This window comes from Dasypus novemcinctus, chromosome 2, assembly GCF_030445035.2.
Source record: "Dasypus novemcinctus isolate mDasNov1 chromosome 2, mDasNov1.1.hap2, whole genome shotgun sequence".
In the NCBI taxonomy this organism is placed as follows: Eukaryota; Metazoa; Chordata; class Mammalia; order Cingulata; family Dasypodidae; genus Dasypus; species Dasypus novemcinctus.
Genome location: NC_080674.1, coordinates 139062142 through 139088797, shown reverse-complemented (window position 1 = coordinate 139088797; position 26656 = coordinate 139062142). Strand labels below are relative to the sequence as shown.

General features: G+C 48.4%; 1 protein-coding gene across 12 annotated transcripts in view; it reads left to right on the top strand.

Moving 5' to 3' along the window:
• ACSL6 (acyl-CoA synthetase long chain family member 6) overlaps positions 1-26656 on the top strand; it is a 69138-nt gene that overhangs the window by 5109 nt on the left and 37373 nt on the right. For 3 of the 12 annotated variants that reach the window (XM_071209840.1, XM_071209841.1, XM_012526647.4), the window contains exons 1-8: positions 7076-7400; positions 11896-12116; positions 22893-23007; positions 23673-23737; positions 23953-24054; positions 24560-24659; positions 25197-25375; positions 26286-26318. In XM_071209840.1, coding sequence (XP_071065941.1) covers positions 11922-12116; positions 22893-23007; positions 23673-23737; positions 23953-24054; positions 24560-24659; positions 25197-25375; positions 26286-26318 — 789 coding nt within the window. In that variant the 5' untranslated portion in view covers positions 7076-7400; positions 11896-11921. Of the gene's footprint in view, positions 1-7075; positions 7401-11895; positions 12117-22892; positions 23008-23672; positions 23738-23952; positions 24055-24559; positions 24660-25196; positions 25376-26285; positions 26319-26656 lie in introns of those variants that run through there. The other 9 variants (XM_004462181.4, XM_004462182.4, XM_058278162.1 and 6 more) reach the window with 5 other exon arrangements.

Genomic DNA, 26656 nt, shown 5'->3' with positions numbered 1-26656 from the left:
GAGCTCTGGCCATAGCAAGTAGAGCTGAAAGGAGGCCTCCGTCAAGGTCTTCGGTGTCACTGGATGGGATGGCGCGATGGCCCCCTTCCCTAGGGCAGGACCCAGAGTTCCTGCTAACCACCCATCTCATACTGTATGTAACTTGACTGCTTCTGCTTGGGGCTTCAGCCCACCCACCCCTCTCACAGCTTAGGTCAAAGCATGTTAGGGGTCCCAGGGGCCTGAGACCGACACTACAGATGGCCAGGGGGTGAGGGTGTGGGGGTGCCTGTCAGTGAGGCAGAAGGCACAGTGGGGCAGTAGCAACCAAGCAGTGCCACAGGCGTCAGGATGTCAAGGACACTTTTTGTTTGTCTATTCTGTATTTCCCAAGTATGGACGCCCAGTTCCCTTCTTCAGTCACAGATTTTTGACTCTTCTACAGTGAGACCCTTAGGCTATAGGACTAGCAGGGAGAGAGGAAGGAACAGTTGTGGGTGAGTCGCTGGCTTGATGCCCAGGGGAGGGCCCCATCATGACGTGGCTGCTCAGCCAGCTCCATGGTTGGTGTGGTCATTCCCAGGCCTATTCCTTCATGTGGCTCCTGATTCATGTGACACTAGGAGTCTGCAACAGATGAAAATGGGCAGAAGGGAAGTGGGTTGGGGCAAAAATTCTGGAACAAGCTGAGCTCTCTAGTCTGAGACCCAACCAGAAGTCTCAGAGCCTGAAGGAGTTCAAATCCCAGGAGGTGCCACCCAAGCATATTTGCCTACTCTTTTCAGAAACACCCTTCCTCTCCCCACACCTACTCTAGGTGTTTGGCTGGAGGGTGCCTGTGGAGAACTGGGGGTCAGGAGGGAACTAACTTCTTATTTGCCATCTGCCCATTCAGGCCTGTGTTCTGAGATAGCTGTCTCCTGGGGATTCAGAGCAGGCAGCCAGGCAGGCCGGTGCCAGTGAGAAGACAATCAGTATCTCAGCTTTCACAGTCTGGGCTAAGCAAGTTTGGGATGGCATCTGATTGTTGGGGCCAGGGAAAGACCCAGTGTTTTTTTGGTTATTGGAGGAATGAAAAAGGGAGCAGGTAGGTGCAGGATGGATGGGCAACTCTAGAACAGACCCCACTAAGCAACGCCAAGCACCATGCCCCACTCCCAGCACACCAAGCCTAGCCCAATAAAACAGGAGCTAATCCCAAGGGACTGAACAGGACCAGGCCCTGCTATAAAGCCCTGTTTTCCTTCAGGGTGGGTACTGTCAGGAGAGCTAAGGATCCCCAGGAGCGCTCCTCCCACCCACCCATCCCTGCCCAGCCTCAGTTCCAGACCATTCTGGGCACTGACCATGTATCTTGCCAAATGGGCAGGAGGGCCAGTGGGAGGGACAGTTAAGTCAACCAGTGACTTAACAGTGAGGTTGGCTGGAGGCCACCCAGCAAGGACAGTCACAGATGTGGAAGGGAAGGTTGTCAGGGCTGGGACAGAGAAAGCAGCAATTTGGGATGTCGGCCAGCCTGTGAGATTAGACAGGGAGGTTGGACAGCAAGGCCCTGGAGGCCAGTAAGAGGACGACAGTTATCAGGCTGGGGAAGGGGGCTGAGCTGGGACCCATTGAGGTCTGCAGAGACCCCTTGACTTTGGAGGGGGCAGTGCTTCTGGCTCCCCATCTCTGATTCCTGGAGCTGGGACTGCATAAAGTCATCAGAATCACAGGACCCTATTTAACAACGGGAGTATTTCGGTGTTAATGGTGATGGCACCTTCTAGCATTTGGGCTTGATGTGGCCCTCTCAACTCGCCCTTACTTAGCTGCCGCTCACTCTCAGGTCACCTCCTCCCAAGCCTGGCTCTGCCTGGGGTGGCAGAGAGAAAGGGAGGGCAGGCCTTCTGCTGGCCAGTGGGCTGGGGGGACGGATTTGGGCATATGCATCCCTGATCTCCTTGGAACACACAGGGCAGCAGAGAAGGCTGTGCCCTGTGATGTCACCTTTCCCAGTCTGGACCGAGATGTCCTTTCTCCTCTTCTACTCCTGCTCCTTCTCTCTGGGGTGGCTCTATGGACTCTCAGAGATGTGCTGGCATCTTGGCTTTAAGGGCGTATTGTGTGGCCCCAACTAATAGCAGTAAGACCTGAGGAGGGAGGCAGCATGGGTGGTCTCCAGAGCTGGTGTCTTCCTTGGACCGAGAGGCTAAAGGCCTGTTTCCCTCGGCTTGCCTTGTGGGAGGTCTGTGGAGCAGCCACCAACCCTCCTATCAGGTCATAATCACTTCCTAACTGGTTTGTCTTAGATTTCCTTTCAGGCTACATGATCACTAAACATGTGTTTGAGACCTTGCTGTGTCTCTGTCTCCCTGTTAAAAGGATTCTGAGTAGAGTCCATGCTCAGTAGGGTACAAGATTTGTGTTGTGATTAAGGGGCAGCTTCTATTGAGCCCAGGGCCTCAAAAAAAAAAAGCAGCACTCTGGCCTCTGAAAGTCCAAGAGACCTTATCATGGTGCCTCTGTGGGAGATGGAGTCTGAGTCCTGGAGCATCCAGAAGCTATTGATCCCACACTGGGCTCTGCAGTGGGACACCTGCAGCCACTCCACTGTGGAAATGCGTGGCCTCCATTATTTAAAAAAAAAAAAAAAGATTTATCTTATTTGCTTATTCCCTCATCCACTCATTGTTTGCATTCGCTGTAGGCTCTCTGTGTTCATTTGCTGTGTGCTCTCTATGTCTGCTTGTCTTCTCTTTAGGAGGCACCAGGAACCAAACCTGGGACCTCCCATGTGGAAGAGAGGTGCTCAATCAGTTGAGGCACCTCAGCTCCCCGGTTTGTTACATCTCTCATTGTCTTTCCTCTTTGTGTCTCTTTTGTTGCATCATCTTGTTGTGTTGGCTCTCCATGCCTGCCTGCTGCCCCAGTCCGCCTTCTCCAAGAGGCACCAGGAACCCAACCTGGGACCTCCCATGTGGTAGACGGAAGCCCAATCACTTGAGTCACATCTGCTTTCCAAGCCTCCATTCCTAAAAGAAGTCTTCTTTGTGCATGGCACAAAGTTAAAAAAATGTTAACCGTTGTCTTTTTCCTCCCATTTCTTTCTTCCTTTCTGCCCTCAACACCATGAGAATTGTTAAAGTTTCCTCCAACAAAAAAGGTGGCTACCTCATACCCAGCCATTTTTGAAAAGGACAAAACCAACAGAGACCATTTCTTGCCCATACCTGACCTTACACAGTGCTTTCCTCAGTGGCCCAAAAACCTTCTGTTCCCTCCAGAAAGATGGTAGATTCAGTGAGAATCCAAGTGACGGGAGTGCTCAGGTGGTCAGTGTGAGCAATGTCCAGCGGCCCTCCCTGGCCACCCCTGCCTCGTCTTGCTTTGGTCTGAAAGAGATTTTTGTTTTATGGTGAGAACAGCCCCAGCCTGGCCAGGCACAGGAGCCAGTGCCAGGAATGCCAACGCTTTCATGTGACAGGCTCACAGAGTGGACCAATGCAGGCCCTCCCCTGCACTCTCCTCTCCTCCATTTGCATATTCTCCATTCATCCTGGCCTTGAAAAGGAGGCCTGAGTTCTCATCGCTCCTTGCCCAGCTGAGGGCGGGGCTTCTCCTGGCCTGGCATTAACCCTGGGGACGCCACAGGCTGTTAGGGCCCAACATGGGGGTTGACAACTCGAGGGCGAGAAAGGCAGCAGCCGCTGGGGGTCCCTGGCCTCCAGAGAAATGTTGCAGGAGGTGACAAGGTCCTGTTGACCAGCACAGCCTTCCACTGGCCTGGGGGCGATTCAGGTTTGTTTCTTCTTGTGGCATTCAAAAGAGAACTTTTGTCAGAGTGCCGGGCAGCCACCAAATTCAACCATTTATCAAATTTGCCTGATAATTTACCTTTAACCAAAGGCAAAACTCTCTGCTCTACTCATTGTCTAAGCTAGAAAGAAACTCTCTCACCTGGAACGGTGGGAAAAGGAACCACGATGGCCTCTGGCTGCAGCAGCAGTTCCTTTGGCGGGGTCTAGGGCATGGCTTGACGAGGGCACCTGCGCATCCCCCAGTCTTCAAGGTCATGTTAGCTGCTGGGCAACGGTCTTCTTCCTCCTGTGCCTACATCCATCCTCCCAGGCTCCACTTTCTGCCTCAGTTCTTGTGGCCGCCAGGCCTCTGCCTCCTTCCCACCTCTAGGTTCCTCTGAGGTGTCCCAACACCTTGCAGGTTCTTCCTGTGACTTCTTGGCCCACTTCTGTAGCTGCCATAGCCCAATTCTCCTCCCGTTCTCTGAACATTCCTTCTTCACCCTGCCTCTGCTCTCCCCTCCCTGACTGGGATGCATCTCAGGTTGTGTCATTTGGGCATCTTTCCCTGAACAGGGTGGTCCCAGGAGACAAGCTGTCCTCCCAAGAGAACAAGAAGCATTTCCCTCTCCTGCTTCCCCACCTCAGTGACCTCAACTATAACTTAGCAGGCCCCTCCTTACCTCAAGGAACTTTGCCCCAGCCTCTCCAGGGGAGGTCACATCCTGTTTCACCTATACCCTGGCCACCTGCAGTTGAACTCTACGAGCAAGGCCCTGCCAGGCACAGCCCACATGCCCTTTCCTGAGCTTGAACCTGTAGGAATTGCAGTGTGTCCTCAGCCAGTTTGGGCTGTGATGGAAGTGGATCACTGGTCCTGAGGCTAGGACACTGGCAGCCCTACCATGGACATAGTTAGAAAGCAAAAGGATCACGCTGTAGCCACAGGATGTGGCTCCCTGTGCAGTGGGCTTGGGCGGGGGGTGGGTATCTCTCTGCCTGTATGGAGTTCACAGACCTTGCCAATATTCCCAAGGTTCTGCCTGTCTTGGCACTTGGCATGGAAGGAAGGGGCATGAGGCCTGGGCTCACCCACACCCATCAGTCCTGGTCATTGCACCCTTTAAATATTTCCAAAGGGACAGCTGCCATTGTTTTAGCCTCTACTTTACTCGGAGAGTTAGTCCTGCCTGATTCTTGGTGAGGACAACTTTTATCTCAGACTTGTGAAAGACACTGTGTTTCTGTTTGCTCCTCTGTGCTCAAGGCTATTCATATTTTTAAGTTCCTGAAAGTGTTGTTTTTGCCTGGCTTACTGGTGTGATCATCCAGAATGTGGGCCCACATTCCCTGACCCAGGCTTGGGGTGAGTGAGATCCTTAAGAGGTGCTGGCATGAGGGTGGGGGGCAGATGGGGAATGAATTGCTAAAGGGGAGCATGTTCATTGCAAGTTTGGGGTAGTCGGGTCAGGTGGCTCTGCCAAGTGGTCAGTCCAACCTTAGTTAGACCTTTCCACATTCAAGAGGTTTAATTGAACCTTCAGAGCTTTAATCGGGCTCCTTTGTGGCGACTTGGCGTGTGAGCTACCACATAATGGGCAACTCTCTCATGGGGATGCGCACTGGATCTGACCTGGTGAGTTGGGGGGACCTTGTCCCCATCTCTGATCCTGGTCATCTTTGGTATCTTTGGTTCTGTGAATCTAATGAAAACCCAAGAGGAAGATGAAGAGAAAGTCCCTCTCTCACCTCAGAGACAAACTTGAATCCCTGGGTGGGCGCCAGGCTGAGTGTGTGCTGCTGCATTTGCATCTCTGCAGGTTCCGGTCACACGGGTGTAATGGTGAGGTTGGTACTTTCCTTCATCTAGTGACTGAGACACACACTTCCTGGGGTAGAACTGCTTCCATGGCCCCATGCCCTCTGTCACCATCCATGGGCCTTTGTTGTGGCCACTGGGTTTCCTGCCTCAGAAGCCACCCTAAGAAGCAATACAGGAAACTTTTGTAATGTTTAAAGACATCTCTGAAGATGTCTGGAGAAAAGTAGTGGTCCTGCCAAGAAGGAAGAGTAGGGGCATTTGTGGACAGAAAGGCAGGTCCTCAGTGATGGGTCCAGTTGGTCCATTCTAAAGCTTCCAGGGGAAGGTTAGGGGCCAAGACAGGCTGGTGCCAAGTTCCAGGTGAGGGCTACTGAGGCAGGAAGCTCTCCCCATAGCCCACCCCAGGTGGTCAGGTGCACAGCGGAAGCCCTAGCAGCTCCAGAGAAGGTGTTGTAAGGCTTGTGGGCTCTGGGGTTGCCAGGTAGGTTGTGCAAACAACTCTCAGGGGAGAACTAAGAGGGAGCTCAGAGCACTGCCATGGCCTAGGACATTCTCGTGCAGGGGACTTAGGTTGTATTTGAATGGTCAGTGGTCCAGTCAAGGCAGACTTGTAAGTACCTGGAAGTACCAGGTATTGATAGGACCAGAAGGGGCATGAGGTGGGTCCTATGGCCTGTACTTACCTTTCACTAACCGACGGCTGCCTCTTTGTGCCTGTTGGATGTCTAGCTGGCCAAAGAAGTAGGAATGAAAAAGGCCATACTTGGCCCCACCTCTACCTCTCAACCTTTGGAGACCGACCTGGCAGGAGTGAGACTCTGGGAATCCCTGGGCTCTCAAGTGTCCCAGTTTGCTTGGCAATTGGTGCTGTGGGAGTTCAGAGCTCGCTTTAGTTCCAAGAGGAGAGGGAGTGGCCATCCCTGGGCAGGCCAGAAGCGGTGACTGTTAGGGCAGGCATTAAGGAAGAGAAGCCACTATCCTGCACCTGCTGACGCTGCCCTTTGGTTCAGGGCATCCCCACCCCCCACCCCTCCTACCCCCCGAGCATCCCTAGATGTCTTATCTGGGGCTATGCTGGTTTCCTTCCTCTCCAGAGCAGATTGGTTGTGACCTTGTGTGTGTGTGTCAGCAGAGACGGCCCTTGGGAGAGGCTGGGAGGCAGAGTAACCGGGGTGAATGGTGCAGACCACTCCCAGTACCAGAGATCTGATGTCCCTACCCCACTCCCCATTTCTTCCCACCACCCTCACCACTCACATTGACTGCAGGTCCTCAGCCCGTGGCTGCGGCCCTGGTCCCTAATCAGTGTCACAGATGGGTGTGTAAGGAGGCTTTGTCCTTTGGCAACCCATTCGCAAACTCCTCCAGGCCTGAGAGGGTTGGGGGAAAGGCAGAAGAGTGTGAGCTGAGGCTCCGGGCAAACTGGCAGAGTGAGGGTTAAGGCCGAGTTGCTTGGCTGTGAGCTATCTGAGCCAGCTCCGCCCCATGTGCAGATGGGGGGGGGCAGTGGGGACCTTGAGGGGCCAGTAGCTCCTCACAGCGCTGCTCTGCGCCCTTGTCCCTGCCAGACCTGCTTCCACAGGCTCAAGGGAGCCTCTACCACCACTGCTACCGCCTCCACCACCACCAGGCTCCTCAAAGCAGGCGGCTGTTGCCATTAGCTGTCCCCAGGAGGGCAGACTTGGAGCACAGCCTTCACCACTTTTGTGCTTTGATCAAGATGTGGTAACCTCTCCCTGAGCCCCAGGCCCTATAAAGGGAGGCTGGCTCTAGTGGGATCAGCTCAGCCGTCTCCCCAGTGCCAGGAGCCCGCTGGAAAGGTAGGGTGTGATTGCATCGACTTTGCAAGTTTCCTTTAAGCCCTCTTAGCTGGCAGAGACAGAGTAATTGCCTGAGCTAAATACTAGGTACTGAGAGTTTCCCTTACAATGTGCCTGGCACCGCCTTTTATGTCCAAGAGCTTATTTGAGATGTGGCCCAGAGGGCCGAAGTGATTTTCCCAAGGTCACACAGCTATCAAGCATCTGAGTCAGGATTCAAACCTAGTCAGTCCAGCACCAGAACTCTGCTTTGAGCCCTTTCCTTGGCTGGTTTGCTAGGGACCCTGGGCATTGGGAGAGGTAGTGATTTTCTTTTTGGAGCTCTTTTTGGGGAACTGAGGAGGTTCTCTGATGATTGGAAGGCTTGGCTTTTGCTTCCCCACTGTCTCTGGAGGCCTCAGAGGTTGGTAGAGGCCCAGAACCCCACTGCGAGAACCTACCCACCCGCAGGCTGATGCAGAGGGAAGCTGGGGTGGTTCTAAGCGGAGGGAAGAATCTGAGGATCATGGAGGACCTTAATGCCAGCATGTTAAATTTGGAATTTGTCTGAAGACAGTAGGGAGTTAGTGGTGTTTTTGAGCAGTGGCATGTTTTGGTCACATCTGTATATCAGAAATAAGTTTGGTATCAGTGTAATAAGCAGGAGTTAGAGCAAGGAGATCTGTGAGGAGGCTGGTGTGGGTGTCTGGGCTGCACATGGTGGTGGCTGGCCCTGGCCAGGGGCTATGTGGGTGGAGAGGAGTGGTCAGGTTTGAGAGATTTTTAGGAGGTTGTCCTGTCAGAGGCATGACTGAGGCTAGACTGAGGAGGTCCAGGGTGCTGGGCTAGCAGGGGATTCTTGGAAACAAGCCATGGGCCAGGGTCATTTCCACAAGGACTGTGCTCTGGAGCTCCCTACCACCTTGGAGCCAACATGTTTCTGCCAGGATCCCCGCCCTCCCTTTTCCTTTTATCCTGTATTGCAAAAGCTATGGCCCTCATCACCTACCCTCAGGTGCTCTGCATTGGCTGAGGGCGTGGTGAGGGGAGGGGAAGCCCAGTCCCCCCATCCTGGGCCACCACTTGGTATTCTGGTATTCTCAATGAATCTATGCCAGAGGAGAAGCAGGGGATGTACTGGGAGGAGAGGAGGCTGGTTCCTGCTGAGGGCTGGGCCCTCCTGCCAGGTGATTATTTACAAACACAGCCGCTCACCTGGCAACACCAGCACTGCTGATTCCCTTGGGCATCTCCTACCCTCCACCCTGTGCTGCAACCAGTAGAACCTCCTGGGGTATGGAAGGAGGCAGCCACAGCCAGGACCCCAGGGACCACCGAGTCCCACTCCAGGTCGACAAAGAAGAAATGGAGGTCAGAGGAAGTAAGACTCCCTGGCCTAGGCTGAGCCCTGCCCCATGTCAAGGGCTGGATGCTCAGCTGGCTCTGAGGCCTGTGTCCTCAGAGCGCCAGACTCGCAGCTCTGCCCTGCAATGACTCTGGGTTTGAGGGGAATCGCGGAGTACAAGCAAACAGTCCTGATTGTCCGAGAAGGTTGGTGAGCCTGGAAAGATGAGACCCTCTCGCTGCTGCCCAGCCAGGTAGAGGGGCAGGCCCAGCCTCAGGGCAGGGAGCACTGCAGCCACTCTGGAAGCCTTCTTAGAGGTGGGCACCATTTAGGAGTCTAATGAGAATTGGGCAGCCAAACCCTTTCCCATTGCTCTCATCACCCCATGGTGGTAGGCTTCCTGGAAGAGGAGGACCCAGCCATGAGAAGATGGTGAGCTCTTGAAATGAGGCCAGCAGGGAGCCCACCCTTGGTGTGTGCATGGCCCCACTGACTGATGCCCCCTTCCAGGGTCTGCTGCTCCAGAGCTGCTGCCCAACCCCCAGATCCTGGGCCTGGGCTGGTCTGAGCAGGTCAGAGCTGGCTTTCTGTGGGTTCAGGAGCAATGCCAAGGAAAGGCTGGGGTGTGGGTATCGGTGCAGTGTTGGCAGGGTGTGAGATGGCCATACAATACAAGGGAATGGCTTTGAGTCTTGGTGCCCCCACTCCCTCACTGTGTACCTGTAAATGACAGGTGGTGTCTCCAGTGGAGCCTCATGTTCCCACCTGACAATGAGTATGTGGAGCTGTTGTGAGGATCAAGCATTGCAGTGTGTAAGCAAAGGCTTCCCAGACATCAGGAATTCAGGACGTTTAGACAAGTTCTGTCCTTCCCTCTTTTGAGGACTGTGAACCTTTGGTGACCACTGAAAGCTGGGCACATCAGAGAGGCTAGCCTCACAGACTTGTGGCATTGACACTTGTACAAGATTTCTTATTCTCAAGGCTTTCTTTCCTGAATAGAATATTCAGTTCCCTAAGTGTCCCATGCTGTCTCTCAATTCCAGCCATTGTACATTTGGTTCCCTCTGCCTGAGACATCCTTTCCTTTTTATCCTTCATTCTCAATGTTGATCTCACTTCCTGCCAGGAGCCTGCCCTGACTCCCCTTACCTGAGCCAGGCACCTCACTGCACAAACATCACCTGCTCTCTCCCACATGGGACTGAGAGCAGCCCCACTCTGGCTTGTCTCAGTGCCCACATTGGCCTAGGACAGAGAGTCTGTGGAGGGTCTGGCTGATGGATGGATGGGTGGATGGGTGGATGATGGATGGTTGATGGCTGGCTTGGCTGTACTGGGCTGTACTCTTGTTAAAACCCCGGTAATGCACTGAATGCCACAAATGCCCACTTTCTGCTGTAGTGTAGGGTCCATGAGCAGCTACTGAAGACCACGGAGTGGTGGGAGTAAGGGTTTGCAGATTCTCCCTCAAACTTTTGGGGCCATATAGCTGAACCTTCGGGCACTGGGCAGGGTTTCTTGGTCTTGGATTCTTTGCCCTGTGTCAGTTTAGCCCATTAAAGAGATGTCAATCGGTTCAGAGCCCAGCCTAGAGCTGGTGGACATGTCAAGATTTCCCACTATGTAGTGAGTCATTAATCTGATAGGCCTGGCTCTGACTTGGTCTCCCCATCTGCAGCACAGGGAAGTAAATTCCCAAAGAGACCAGCAGGCTTTCTGCCCAGAGTTCTCCCCAAAGCAGTTTAGCTGGACCTCTCCTTTGCTGATGCAGAACCTTAATTTGGTCGATATGCCAGAGCGGGTTGTTCCCATGGGATGGCCTCATAACTGACCAAACTTAAGCAGGCCGCCAGGAACATTGGATTTCCAGTTTAGTAACTCAGTGAGAATTATGCTCTGGCTGACTGGGGTTCGTTTTCACTGCTCCACAGGGAGCTCCCAGAGCCTATGGGTGACTGGTGAGTGTTCCCTGGTCTCAGACAACCCACTGTGCCATCAAGATAGGACATAGCCCCTTTGGCAGGTCCCTGGGCCCAACTGCCTCTGCACAGTGTTTGGACTGGCCTGGGCCAGGGCTGCTTGTGGCCCCCTTTCTGACCCCTGGGCTGAGCTGCATATTGCTTGGCCATCCCTTTGGTCCTGGCATGCCTCAAACTCTGCCAGGTACAGCATGAGAAACTGTGCATGCCAGAGTGGTACTATCCCCATTTGTAAGAAGGGGAAGCAGAGGTTCAGAGAGGTGGGGTATGCCCAACCTTGCATGGCTTATAAGTGAATGACAAGAGATTTGAACTGAGGACCTTTACACTCTCTCTTTGCAATGACTTTGCACATCACTGACATTGTCTTCTGTTCAGTGATGTTACATTTGTTGGCATTTCAACAGCTCTTTCCTCCTTCAGGGGTCAAGAAATTGCTGTTTGGCTTATATCCCGTGGCTGCAGGCTGGCTGTTGTGTTTCTCTTTGTTTCTCAAAAAGGAAAATCACAGCCATGCTTCCAAAGGCTACGGGCCTGTGGGGAGATTGCCTGAAGGCTCAGAGCCCACCCAGGCCTCTCTGGCCTGGCAGACCTGTAGGTGTCATGCAGCATTTCAGGTGCTGACAGGAAATGACAAGGAGGAGACCCCAATAGGGATGCCAGCATCCAGCACCTGCCCTGCCCTCCTGCCAGCTGCTGCCTTCCTCAGTGCTGCACAAGCTACACATCCCTGAGCCCAGCCTGGCCTTGTGTCTGCCCTGCCAACACTGCCCATAAGTCTGTGCAAAATGCTGTGACCACAGTCACACCCGAGTGGCAGAGCCCCAGGCCCCAGGGCCCTATTACAGCACACCCTGGCCCCTGGGAGATGTGGAGTCAGCTGCCAGCCATGGCCCAGGACCTGAGGATGTGGTTCTCAGGACACTGCACCTAGATGGCTGCCTGCCAGATCTGACAGCTAAAGGCTCTGGCCTGTGTCTGGGAAGGCCCTTCCACAGCTTCCTGGTTGTGCTGTTGCACCCCACCTAGCCCGGGGCCTGCTCTTCAGTGTATTTGGCCGGGCCAGGGCCTGGGCCAAGGTCAGCATATCACCCGTGATCCAGGACAGGTGGGAAGACAGGCACAGGACCCCCTCCGTAGCCTGCCTGGTGAGGTCTCCTCCTTCACAGCGTCCCCTCATTTCCTACAGAGTTCGTCCTCTCACTGCTGGAGAAGATGCAGACACAGGAGATCCTGAGGATGTTGCGGTTGCCCGAGCTGGGTGACTTGGGCCAGTTTTTCCGCAGCCTCTCAGCCACCACCCTCGTGAGTATGGGTGCCCTGGCCGCCATCCTTGCCTACTGGTTCACTCATCGGCCAAAGGCCTTACAACCACCGTGTGACCTCCTGAGGCAGTCGGAGGAAGTGGAGGTGAGCAGGGAGGGAGCAGTTGGGCTCTGCAAAGTAGCGGGAAGAGGACAGGCATCTTGATGGCAGAAACTAAGCTCCCCACCGCTGGTGTCTTTTTTGACCTCACATGAGCCAGAGATTATCAGTCTCCCCTCGGAGCCAGCCAGCCAGCCCTGTGGTGGCCTTGGGCAGGATTTCCTCCCAGATGCTCCTGCTGCCTCTCCTAGGGCTACTCATGGACAGAGCCTGGTCCCAGCATTCTGGACTTGTGGTTTGCCTGCTCTTTGGGGGAGAGCTTTCGCACATTCACGTCTCAGTATGAAGTCTAAGCAGGTTCTCAAGGGGCTGCCAGGTGAATTACCTCCCAAACTCTCTCTGTGCCCAACTCTGGCCTGTGCTGGGACCCAGAGCTGAACCACTCCAGGCCCTGCCCTCCCAGAGTACCCAGACTGATGGGTGGCACCACGGAGGGTAAGAAGGTGCAGTGGTCCAGCCAGGACTAGGTTATTCCAGGCAAAGTCTAGAAGCACTGAAGAGATGTGTTTCTTTATTAATTTATGGAATTTATTCTTTTAAACTTATTCTGAAATATCTTCAAACTTATAGGATAGTGGCAAAAACAATATAAACCCTATACAGAGAACTCTGTTTGTCCACTGCCCCCAGATATCCAGATCCACCAATTTTAATATTTCGTCACCTTTGTGACTTATCATTTTTTTAAGAGAAGTTGTAGGTTTACAGAAAAATCATGCAGAAATACAGTTGCCATATACCCACCACTACACATAAAGTTTTCCCTTTATTAACCCTTGGCATGAGTGTGGCACCTTTGTTACAATTGATGAAAGACTGTAATTGTACTATTAATATAGTCTATAATTTACATTAGTGTTCACTCTTAGCGTTGTATAGTCCTATAGTTGTTTTTAAAATTTTTTATTCTAGTAAAATATTTGCTACCTGAAATTTCTCCTTTTAACCACATTTAAATATATAATTTAGCGGTGTTAATTACATTCACGGTAGTGCACCATCCTTACCAAAACTCTTCCATCACCCCATCAGAAACCCTGTACTCATTAAACATTAACTCCCCATTCCCTACCCCTGCCCCAGCTCCTGCTGACTTTTATTTTAGTTTCTGACTCTATGGATTTGCTTATTCTAACTATTTTACATCAGTGAGATCATACGATATTTGTCCTTTGTGTCTGGCTAATTTCACTCAACATGATATCTTCAAGGTTCATCCATGTTGTTGCCTGAAACAGAACTTCATTTCTTTTTATGGCTAATACTCCATGAATGTGTATATCACAATTTGTTTATCCATTGTTCTGTTGATGGATACTTGGGTTGCTTCCATCTTTTGGCAATTGTGAATACTGCCACTATGAACATCAGTGGAAAATATCTGTTTGAGTCCCTGATTTTAGGTTTTTTGGGTATATACCTTTGAAATGAAATTGTCAGGTCATGTGGTAATCCTATGCTTAACTTTCTGAGGAACTGCCAAATAATTTTCCACAGCATTTTATATTTAACAATGATTGGCTGTTCCTGTTTCTCCACATCCTCTCCAACCCTTGTTATTTTTTTAGTAGTAGCCATTCTAGTGGGTGTGAAATGGTATCTCATGGTTTATTTGCATTTGTCTAATGAATAGTGATGTTGAGCATCTTTTCATGTGCTTTTTAGACATTTGTATATCTTCTTTGGAGAAATGTCTATTCAAATGTTTTGCCAATTTTTAATTGGGTTGTATTTTTGTTGTTGAGTTATAGGTATTATACATACATATATATATATATATTTTAGATATTAAATGCTTGTCAGATACATTGTTTCCAAATATTTTCTCATATTCTGTAGTATGTATTTTTCATTTTCATGGTGAAGTCCTTTGATGCATAAAAGTTTTTCGTTTTGATGAGGTCCCATTTATCTATTTTTTCTTTTGTTGCTCTAGCTTTGGGTCTAAGAAACCTAACACAAGGTCCTGAAGAGGCTTCTCTATGATTTCTTCTAGGAGTTTTATGGTTTTAGTTCTTATATTTAGGTCTTTGATTCATTTTGAATAAATTTTTATAGATGGTATGGGGCAAGGGCCCACCTTCATTCTTTGGCATGTGTATATCAAATTTTCCCAGCACCTTCAGCCAAAGAGACTTTCCTATCCCAAGTAAGTGGTCTTCACACTCTTGTCAAAAATTCATTGATCATAGATATGTTTATTTCTGAACTCTCAATTCAGTTCTGTTGTTCTATATGTCTGTCCTTGTGCCATCCCAGGACCCTGATCTTTTGATTACTGTAGCTTTGCATCAAGTTTTAAAACCGGCAACTATGGGTCTCTAATTTTGTTTTTTTTCAAGATAGCTTTGGCTATTTGAGGGCCCATACCCTTCCGTATAAATTTGATGACTGGATTTTACTTTCTGCAAAGAAGGCTGTTGGGATTTTGATTGGGATTATGTTGAATCTGTACATTGCTTTGATGAGTAGAATTGACATCTTCAAAATATTTGGTCTTCCGATCCATGGGAATGAAATGTACTTACATTTATGTAGGTCTTCTTTGGTTTCTTTTAGCAATATTTTGCAATTTTCTATGTACAAGTCCTTTACATTTCTAGTTAAATTTATTCCTAGATATTTATTATAAATGGATTTTTTTTGCTTCCTCTTCAGATTTTTCATTACTAATGTATAGAAATGCCTATTTATTTTTTGCTTCTTGTACCCTGCCACTTTGCTGAATTCATCTATTAGTTCTAGCAGCTTCGTTGTGGGTTTTTTCAGGATTTTCTATATAATGGATCATCTCCTCTGCAAATAGGGAAAATTGTACTTCTTCCTTTCCAATTTGGATGCCTTTTATTTGTTTTTCTTGCCTTCTAGCCCTGACTAGAGATTGCAATACAATGTTGAATGACAGTGGTGACAGTGGACATCCTTGTCTTTTTTCTGATCTTAGAGGGAAAGTTTTCAGTCTTTCACCATTGAGTATGATGTTAGTGGTGGACTTTTCACATTTTTTTTATCATGTTGAGGAAGTTTACTTCTATTCCTAGTTTTCTACATGTTTTTTGATCAAGAAGGGTGGTAGATTTTGTCAAATATCTTTTCTGCATTAATTGGAAAATCTTGTAGTTTCTTTGCCTTCATTGTATTACTGAGGTGTAGTACATTAATTAATTTTATGTTGAAACACCCTTGCATGCCTGAGATAAATCCCAGTTGATCATGGTATATAATTCTTTAATAAGTGCTGTTGGCTATAGTTTGCTAGTATTTTGTTGAGGATTTTGTATCTATATTCATCAGGGATATTGGTCCGTAATTTTCTTTTTTGGCTTTGGTATGAGAATGGTGGTGACCTCATACATGAGTTAGGGAGTGTTCCTTCCTCTTCAATTTTTTGGAAGAGTTTGAGTGGGGTTGTTATTAATTCTTTTTGGGCTGTTCGGTAATATTCACAGAGAAGCCATCTGGTACTGGACATTTATTTGTTGGGAGGTTTTTTAATTACTTATTCAATCTCCTTACCTGTTAGTGGTCTATTGAGATTTTCTATTTATTTTATTTTATTTTATTTTTTTCTTCTTTATTTTTTTTTAAATGTTACATTAAAAAAATATGTGGTGCCCGTATACCCCCCACCCTACCCATCCCACCCGTCCCACATCAACAACCTTTTCCATAATTGTGGCACATCCACCACGCCTGACGAATACATTCTGGAGCACTGCACCACATGGACAGTGTTCCACATTGTAGTACACACTCTCCCCCAGTCCACCCAGTGGGCCATGGCAGGACACACAACATCCAGCATCCATCCCTGCAGCACCACCCAGGACAACTCCAAATCCTGAAAATGCCACCACACCATATCTCTTCTTCCATCTCTGTACCATCAGCAGCCACCGTGGCCACCCTCTCCATATAACTATTACAATTTCTTCCCTTACTAATCACAACAGTTCCCCAGCAGAACATCAGTAAGTCCACTCTAATCCATACTCTATTCCTCCATCCTGTGGACCCTGGGATGATTATATCCAGTCCCCCTCTACATCAGGAGGGGCCTTAGATTGCACATGGATGATGGATGCAATTCTCCTGATTGCAGCTTTAGGCACTCTTGGCTCCCTGGTGTGGTGGTTGACCCTCTTCACCTCCCTGTCAGCTGGCCAGGGTAAGTCCAACAAACTGGAGGGTAGGAGCCACAAGTCTGCTGAGGCCCAGGGCCTGGCCATCACATGGACAGTCCAGAGATTCAGGTCTCCTGAGTATATACCAACTCAAACACCAACCACAGGTCTGGTAAAAGTAACAGAAGAGGCATGTGTAGAAAGGTCATATCTGAGTCCAACTCCATCACACTCAGGAACACAAACTCCAAAGTAGGGCCAACTGACATGGCCTTGAACTCCAGAGCCATCTGCTATGACCATAGAACCTATGGGTCTCTGCAGCCCTCAGGAGAACTTGCACCTGGGTTTCCATCTACCTTGGCTGTCTCTAGTACCCTGCTGAAGCGTGCATAAGCATCACCCCTCTGATGAACTGACTCTTTTTTGGAGACTCATAGCCATATAAACTCAATTGTGCTTTCCATTTCCCCCTTTCATACAAAGTCAAAAAGCAGTTTTTAACACTTGATATTACACGTAGGCTGAGATATTCTGCCAGTCTGAGTTAACCCCTTTATTCAATGTCTTTTTCTAGTTACATCCTCATCTGGTACTTGGTAGTAATCCTTGAGTCAGTGTAAGTAGTTTGTTTGTTTCTAGCAATTTGTCCATTTCATCTAGGTTATCTAATTTGTTGGTATACAGTTGGTCATAGCATCTTCTTATGACTTTTATTTCTGTGGAGTCAGTAGTAATGTACCCCTTTTCATTTTTTAAGTTAGTACATCATTTCTCTCTTTTTCTTTGTCAGTTTAACTAAAGGTTTGTCAATCTCATTGATCTTTTTAAAGAACCAACTTTGGGTTTCATTGATTCTCTCTATTGATTTTTAAAAATTTCATTTGTGTCCACTATAATCTTTGTTATTGCCTTCCTTCTGCTCACTTTGGGTTTAGTTTGCTCTTCCTTTTCTAGATCCTCTTTTTGTGAGGTTAGGTCTCTGATTTGAGATCTTTCTTCTTTTTAGTGTAAATATTTTTTAGGGCTATACATTTCCCTCACAGCAGTGCATATGCTTCATCCCATGAAATGAAAATTTTCATTTGCTTCAAGATATTTCCTAATTTCCCTTGTGATTTTTTTTTTTTTAAGATTTTATTTATTTATTTAATTTCCCCCCCTCCCCTGGTTGTCTGTTCTTGGTGTCTATTTGCTGTGTCTTGTTTCTTTGTCCGCTTCTGTTGTCCTCAGCGGCACGGGAAGTGTGGGCGGCGCCATTCCTGGGCAGGCTGCTCTTTCTTTTCACGCTGGGCGGCTTTCCTCACGGGCGCACTCCTTGTGGAGCTCCCCCACGCGGGGGACACCCTTGCGTGGCACGGCACTCCTTGCGCGCATCAGCACTGCGCATGGCCAGCTCCACACGGGTCAAGGAGGTCCGGGGTTTGAACCGCGGACCTCCCATATGGTAGACGGACGCCCTAACCACTGGGCCAAAGTCCGTTTTCCTGTGATTTTTTTTTTTTTAATCCATTGTTATTTGAGTGTGTTGTTTAATTGCCACCTATTTGTGAATTTTCCATTTTTCCCTCTGTTGTTGATTTCTAACTTCATTCCATCATGGTCAGAGGAGATACATTGCATGATTTCAATATTTTTTTATTTATTGCAACTTATTTTGTGACATGGCATATGGTCTATCCTGGAGAATGATCCATGTGTACTAGAGAGGAGTGTGTTTTCTGTTGCTGTTGAGTGAAGTGTTCTATGTATGTCTGTTAGGTCTAGTTGGTTTCAAGTATCATTCAAGCCTTCCGTTTCCTTTTGGTCTTCTGTCTAGGTGTTCTATCCATTATTGAAAGTGGTATATTGCAGTCTCCAATAATGTAGAACTATCAATTTCTCATTTCAAATCTGTCAATATTTGTTGCATTATTTTGGGACCTGCTGTTAGTTAGGTACATAAATATTCCTAATTGTTTTATCTTCTTGTTGAATTGATCCTTTTATCATCTGTAATGATCATTGTCCCTCATAACACTTTTAAAATTAAAGTCTGTTTGTATAGTTACCCCAACTCTAATTTAGTTACTATTTGCATGATGTATTTATTTTCATTCATTTACCTTCAACTACTTGTGAGTTTGAATTTAAGTGAGTCTTTTATAAACAGCATGTGGTTGGGTCATGCTTTTTTATCCTTTCTACCAATCTCTGCCTTTTGAATGGAGAGTTTAATCTATTAATACTTAAAATGACTACTGGTAATGAGGGACTTTCTTCTGCCATTTTTCTATTTGGTCTTTATATGTCCTGTACCTGTTTTGTCCCTCAATTCTTCTGTTAATGCCTACTTTCATATTTATTTGATTTTTTGTGTTGTACCATTTTGAGTTCCTTCTCATTTCTTTCTGGATATATTTTTCAAATATTTTCTTTCTGGTTACTATGGGACTTAAAATGAACATCCTAAACTTGTAACAATCATGTTTGATTTGCTACCAACTTGACTTCAGAAGCATACACATATGCTATTCCTATATACCTCCATCCCCCCACTTTTTTGTTGTACTTGTTACAAATTATATCTTTATTCATTGTATGTCCAAAACCATAGATTTATCATTACTTTTTATGCATTTGCATTTTAGAAACTGTAAGAAATTAAAAGTGGAGTTTTTAATACCAAGAAATATACTACAATAGTACTGGCATTTAAAATTACCTGCATGGTTACCTTACTGGAAGTCTTTATCTCTTCATGCCACTTTGTTCCACTGTTTAGTGTTCTTTTTTTTCAGTCTGAAGGACCACCTTTAGCAGTGCTTGAAGGGCAAGTGTAGTGGTGACGAACTCCCTCAGTTTTTTGTTTATCTTGGAATGTCTTAATCTAGCCCTCATTTTTGAAAGACAGTCTTGCCCGATAGAAAATTCTTGGTTGGCAGTTGTTTTCTTTCATCCCACTGCTTTATTACAGAAATGATTTCTCATGCAAAATCTGCATTAAATCTTAAATCCCTTGTATGACACATATCTTTTTTCTTGCAACTTTTAGAATTCTCACCTTGTCCTTGGAATTCAGCAGTTTGACTTCTATTTCTGGGCATGGTTGCCTTTCAGTTTATCCTGTTTGGGGTTCATTGGGCTACTTAACTGTGCCTCTTCATGTCTTTCATTAAATTTGGGAAGTTTTATGCCGTTATTTCTTTGAATATTCCTTCTGCTCCTTTCTCACTTTCTTATCATTCTAGGACACTCATAATGTATATGTTGGTATACTTGATACTATCCCATGGTTTTTCTAGACTCTGCTTTTTTCATTCTTTTTTTCTTTCTACTCCTCACCTTGAATCATTTCAGTTGTCTTCCCTTTTAGTTCACTGATTCTTTTTTCTGCCAGTTCCATTCCTGTTGAAACTCTCTAGGGTAGTTTTCATTTCCATTATTGTGGTCTTCAACTCCAGTAATTCTGTTTAGTTCCTTTTTAAAAATTTCTCTTTATTGAGATTCTCATATTGTTCCTTTATTGTGTTCCTGATGGTTCTTCCTCTGTGTTTTCCTTTATCACCTTGAGCATATCATGGATCATTTTTTTAAAGTCTATTTGCTGTGTCCAAAGTTTGATCTTCTTCATTGATGATTTCTGGATTTTTATCTTGTTCCTTTGGATGAGTCATCATTTCCTGTTTCTTTGTCTTGTAATATTTTGTTGCATACAGTAGATTTTAATATTTTATTGCAATAACTTTGGGATTTAGTTCCTGGTCTGTCTGTTCCTTAAATTTGCATCCAACCAATGTTATGACAGAGATTTCTTTGAGTGCCAGGAGCTAACAAAAACAAACCAATGCAAAAACAAAAAAAATAAACAAACAAACAAAACCACCTTCACAGTCATTGCAAATAGGCTCTTTGTTGGCTGATGCTTTCCTTCAGGGCTTAGCTCTTCTATCAAGAATATGAGCCCAAAGTGAATATGAAGTGGAGCATCCTGTCCTTTTTTGAACCTGTATCTTTTGAGGACTTATGCTCACTCATGGCCATAGGAATTTTATTTATGGGAATTTGAATCCCCACTCTACTCCCTATGAAATAGACATTCTTCTGTCCAGGGTACTTTATGATTTGACTTAAAACAGATAATTCTTACTCCAGGCCACTTTGGCTTAGTTGTTTCTTATACTATTTTAGCTCTCTGAACGCTGCTTTTGCTGGCAGGGCAAGTTCTGGGAGGGTAAGTGGAGATGAATTTCCTATTTCAGTCTTTTAGGCATCTACCTGATTGGAACCCACATGCATACACCCAGATAGGCACATAAAAAACTATTCTGCTCCCTCTGGCCAGGGACCCACAGTGGGAGCACAAGGTGACTCCACACCATGCTGGTGAGGAGATGTTTAGGGGCCAGTAAGGATGTCAGGAGCTTCTCCCATCATTGATAAAATGGCATTTTCTTGATTTATCACTCACCCTTTAACTGTTTTCTAGAGTTCTGAGGAAGATGGCTCTGCCAGTTTTTACTGCTAGTTGTTTGGGTTTAGCTTATCACAGTAGTCCTTTAACTATTTTCTGGAGCTTTGAGAAGGATGCTTCTGCCAGATCTTGCTAGTTGTTCACAGCTTTTGTGGGGTAGTAGAGCCCTGAAGGTTCTCACTCCACCATCTTGATCAGGGTAGGAACTTCTTTTATTTTTAAAATTTTCCTTGTTCTAAACCTTAATTCTATTGATGTTGAACCGATAATATATATACACAGTTCAAAAGAAACAAAAGGTCATATAGTTTAAATGCTTCCCAACTCTTCCTCCAGCCTCCCTATTCTTCTCATCTGAGGCAAAGTGTGTTAACAGTTCTGTCCTATCCACAAGCAAATGTGGATATTCACCTCCCTTTTTAATAACATCATGCTGCACACACTATTCTGCACCTTGCTTTTTGTCCTTGACAGTACCACTGGTGCTCACAAGCATGGTAGAGTTTTGCCTTGTGGAGAGGGCACAAGCAGAGAGAGGAGCTGAGAATTTTTCCAGCAGAAAGAATGATGTGTGTGAAGGTACAGGTGTGTGATAAAGCACATGGTGGCTTGAGGAAATGGTGATTTGTGTGGGATGAGGAGGGGCTGAGATGGGCCAGCAGAGTGGTGACAAGAATGGCCTTTGGTGACCAGTGGCCTTGGATTGAAGCCTGGTTATGCCTCTTGCTAGCCTTATGGTCCTTGGAAGTTTCTAAACTCTTAAGTTTCGATTTTCTCAACTGTAAAGTAAGTGATATGAATAGCTACCTTTTAAGTGTGTGGTAAGGATTTGGTGAGATGATGCCAAGAAAAGAAGAATAGTTGGTTTTTAGTAAGCATGTAATTATAACTCACCTAGGGAAGTCAGTAAGGACAAAGTCCTCTGAACTGGGTGGAACGCTTGGGGTGGGCAGCACAGATTTATTTTGGGTTTTCAGTAGGGAGAGATATGGCACAGAGTGAAGCTAAGCTCTTAGTTCTGAGGAAGACTGAACCCTCCCTTGCTTCATCCCCCAGGGGTACAGGAAGTCAGTGTGACTGGAGTGGAATAAGCAAAGGGGAGTGATAGGAAATGAGTTGAGAAAGACGAGGGGCCTAGAAGGCGTGGTAGCATTTACTCTGTGTGAGACACGTGATAAGAAACATAATTCCAATCATGGATCTCATCCCAGTTTAAAATCTTCCCCTGACTCCCCATTGCCCTGAACCTAAAGTCCAGACCCCTTGCCTTGATCTTCAGTCTTCTGGCCTCTTCTCCCACATCACTGTCTGGAGCTCCATGAGTTTCTAGCAGTTCCCCACATGTACTGGTGTTTCCTGTCCTGAGCATTTGATCTTATGCATGAACAGTCCCTGTAAGTTCTGTATGCTGAGCTAGTGTGTGAGTATCCATTATGTGTGTAGGATCTGGGTGAAGGAGAGCCGAGAGTCCTGGTTATGTGTGTGAGCCAATTGTGTTTGAGCTGTGGAAGCATTTAAGTCGAGTGTACAATCCGTGCATACATGAGCATGTGTAACTGGATGTCATAGCTGCTATAACAATGTACTGCAGACTGATTGGCTTAAACAATAGGAATTTATTGTCTCATGGTTCGGGAGGCTTGATGTCCAAAATCAAGGTATTGTCAGCCCATACTCCTAGAGTCTGCAGCATTTGGTGACTGCTTCCAGAAATTCATGATTCAGTCTCTGCCTCTTCCCCTGTCTCTTCCATCTGTCTCTTCCTTTTCCCCTCCTCCTCCAGTTACTTCTGATTTCTACTGATGAGCTGCATCTTGATTTCCTCTACTTATAAAGACTTCAGTTGTATTTGATTAAGACCCACCCTGATTCCATTTGACCTGATCCAAATAGGATCTTCAAAGACCTTCTTTACAAATGAGTTCACACCACAGAACTGGGGGTCAGGACTTGAACATGTCTTTGTGGGAAATATGGCTCAATCAACCTGCATGTGTACAGGTTAGGCATATGCAGTCCAGGTGTGTGGAGGCCGTGTGTGTTAGTGCACACAGATGATGCCCCAGTTCCATTTGTGAGAATGGAGTGTACGTCTATACTATGTACTACCTGGGCATGCTGGTGCCCACTCCTGATGCCCCTGCCTGCCTGAGCTGGTTTCTCTGGCCTGTGCTTGGCTTGTAGGACAGTGGTGGAGCCAGGCGGTCTGTGATCGGAAGTGGCCCTCAACTGCTTACCCACTACTATGAAGATGCCCAGACCATGTACCAGGTGTTCCGCCGTGGGCTTAGCATCTCAGGTGAGGGGGAAGTGGTGTGTGTGGCAGGGACTGAGCAGGTACAAGATAGAGGTGAGCAAGCATGGTAACAGGGGCATGGTAGGTGAAAGGAGCCCAGTTCAGAAGAGAGAAGTCACTCCTGACTCTCCTTTCACCCAGCCAGAGAAGCAGCTTCATTACATAGCCATAGGGTCAACCTCAGCTTTGTTCTAGCCCCTAGGACTGCCTGATGTTAGGCTACCTCTTAGTCCACACCATACAACACCCATTGGTGGACCCTAGTGAGCCGTGACCTGCCAGGCCACTGTTGGTATGGTTCTGAAACTGAGCTCTTGAGATGCCTGCATTCCCCCAGGGGTGGGGCAGAGAGAAGTGGTCACAGGGAGGCAGCCTGCCACCTCTGCCCAGGGGCCATCCAGATCTCTGTGTCACTTTGTGGTTTCTGTAGGAAATAACACACAGGAACTGGGCACTGCATTAGTCCCCATTCCAAGGCCTCCCTAGTCCCTGGGGATGCTGTGTGTGTGTGCTTTAGGCACTCCTGAGCCTCAGCAAGACAGTCATAGTCAACTGGGGGAAGTGGGGTGTCCCCTTGGCCTATGGACTCCCACCATCTGTAATGTTCATCCAGGTGAACAAATGCAGGTGGTACCTCACTCTACCCTGGCCTGCTTGTCTCTCTACAGGGAATGGGCCTTGCCTTGGCTCCAGGAAGCCCAAGCAGCCTTATCAGTGGCTGTCCTACCAGGAGGTGAGTGATAGAGGACCTGGAACTTGTGGGGCTTGTGGGCACCCTGCTGGATGTCGGGTTGGACTTTACTTGCCTGACCTGTCTGCCAGACTCCCAGAAGCATACCTGCGTGGGGAGTCAAGGAGTTCTCAGACCTGTAGGAATCCCACCTAAGGATTTTCTTCCCCCTCTAAAGAGTTCTCATTTCCCCATCACTTTCCCTTGTCCATTTGCAGGTGGCGGACAGGGCTGAGTTTCTGGGGTCTGGACTTCTCCAGCACAACTGTAAATCATCTACAGATCAGTTTATTGGAGTTTTTGCACAAAATCGGCCAGAGGTGAGCATCTACCTTGGCTGGTTTTATATTTAGAGTATCAGTAGTGTAGATGGTGGATCGGTGCTCCTCTTACTGTTTGTAGGCCCAGGACAAGAGAATGAATGGAGACCCTGGTCCATGCCACCTTCCTTCTCACCCATGGCTCTGCCTGCACTAGGAGTGAACACCCTAGCCAAGTTCCGTCCACACCCTGCCCAGCTCCACAAACAGCTGCCCCTTAGCCCCCACCTTAAGCCAAAGGGCAGGAAAGACCGGGGGAAGAGGCTCATGCAGGCCTGGAAGTGGGCTTGGAGTCCCAGTATTCCCTACAGGCTTCAACATGGTCTAGAAGGCTTTGGGTGGACAGGCACAACCTGTTAGCCCATGGAGTTCTTGCCCCAGGCAAAGGGCCAGAGCATAAGACCAAGAGCAGGGACCCTGACTGCTGAACCTAAGGCACGGAATGGCCTAGAGAGTGCTCTTACGTCCTCTTGTGCGCCCGCCCCCATCCCGTGTGTCTCCACAGTGGATCATCGCAGAGCTGGCCTGCTACACGTACTCCATGGTGGTCGTCCCGCTCTACGACACCCTGGGCCCGGGGGCCATCCGCTACATCATCAACACAGGTGAGCCATGCCCCTCCCTGCGGTGGAGCCAGCCCCGGCCTCTCCGGGGAGGCCAGTTGTCTGACACTTGTAAGAAGTACTTGCTGCTCTCAGAAAACACTGGGGGCTCCTGCTTTGGCCCAGAAGTTGGCCTCCTGCTGCCCTCGGCTGGATTTCACTGAAGCCTCCTTCCCCAGGACTGGGCTGCCCCCAAGAAGACCCTGGACCAGCCCCACACAGGTTGCCAGCCCTCTGAGGTCTACCACAGCTCCGGCCAGATGCTGGGGGTGGTAAATTGCTCCTGCAGACCTGGGAAATGGTGCCTGGGGCAAGGGAGGGATCAGGATCGGCCCCAGGAGGTTCCCCGCCTTCTGCCCTGGCTCTGCCCAGAACCCGCATTCCTTTTCCTACTACAGCTGGCCCACGTGGCCTGTCTTGTGGATTTACTTACACACAGCCTGCAGCGCACACAGCCCGTGGCATTGCCGCCCTGGCACCTGCTGCCCACGGTCACAGCCTGCGCCCGCAGAGCCTGAGTCTCTTTGATGTCTCCCACAGCGGACATCAGCACCGTGATCGTCGACAAACCCCAGAAGGCTGTACTTCTGCTAGAACATGTGCGGAAGAACGAGACTCCAGGGCTCAAGCTGATCATCCTCATGGAACCGTTCGAGGAAGACCTGAAAGAGAAAGGGCAGGAGTGCGGGGTGGTCGTTAAGTCCATGCAGGCCGTGGAGGTGAGGGTCTGCTTCAGGGCCATTTGCTGGCTGGAGCTGGCAGGCCACTGAGCCAGAGCTGCTGGATGTGTGAGGCCCTCGGGGTGTGTCAGCGTTGAGACAAGGCAGGACTCCAGGGCTGGTGGTGGGTGGTGGGAATGGCATTCTTGGGTGTCCTCGAGGCACCAAGCACAGTGGCTGGCATGGTCGATGGCACCAGGCACCGAGAGGTGGGTGGGTGGTGCCAGCCCCCACAGAGCTGCCCGCACAGCCTCTGGAGCTGCCTCATTTCCAGCTGAACACCCGCCCTTCTGCCTGAGGACTGCGAGCAGTCTGTGCACAGCTTCCCCAGTGAGGCCAGGCTGGTGGCAGCTTGTAGCCCGCTGGCCTTTCACTAGCAGCTGATCCCCACTATGCCCTATTGGATCTAGGCCCCTGGGCCCTCCAGTTCTCCTGCCTCCTTCTCTGCTCCTCAGTGTACCCATAATGCCTTTACACTTGCACCCCTCTGTGGATCTAAAGGCCACAGCTACACTGGCAGCCCCCAACCACCCCACCCTGTGCATGTGCCCACATGGACCCTGGGTATATCAAGCCCAATGTGTCCAAAATCCAGGGTGCCGTCTACCCTGTTTTAAGTGTCCTCAATGCCCAGTCTCTCCCTGGGCCTGTCTCCCATCTGTCAGGCACGGGGGTACCTAGGACCTCTAAGTGCCCTTCCCTCTCCCCTGGAGCCTCAGGCCAAAGTGCTTGCCTGAGGAGAGGCCACTGAGATGCTGTCTGTCACAGTGGCCCACGTCTGGGCAGGGCATCCAGAATTCTGGGCTTGGTGCAGGGGCAAGGTATAGTATGCTGAGTATATTTTTATTTTTATTTTTTTTGTCAATGTGAAAAATTTTGAGCATTTAAAAACAGTGTTTTCTTCTCCCAGGACTGTGGCCAGGAGAATCTTCACACTCCTGTGGTAAGCTAATACACCAGCAGGTCTTCATTGGGCAGATGGTTTGTGGGACCTGTGCAAAGGCCCAGGACAGGGGCCAGGCACGCAGCCCTTCAGGGTTGAGGGAAGGACCTGGAACAGGATTCAGATGTTTGGGAAGGGAGAAAAGGGCAAATGATCCTGGCCTCACTTGGTCTTCTGGTCACTTCTTTTGGAAAGTTTTGTTTTTTCCCTTTGAATGTTTGCAACTCCCCAGAAGATGGGATGTACAGAAGCAGCAACAGAACTGGAAGTGGGTCTTTGGGTGCTGTGGCCTTGTGACATCTGCTGGCTTTGCACATCTTTATTTTGGGAACCTTTCT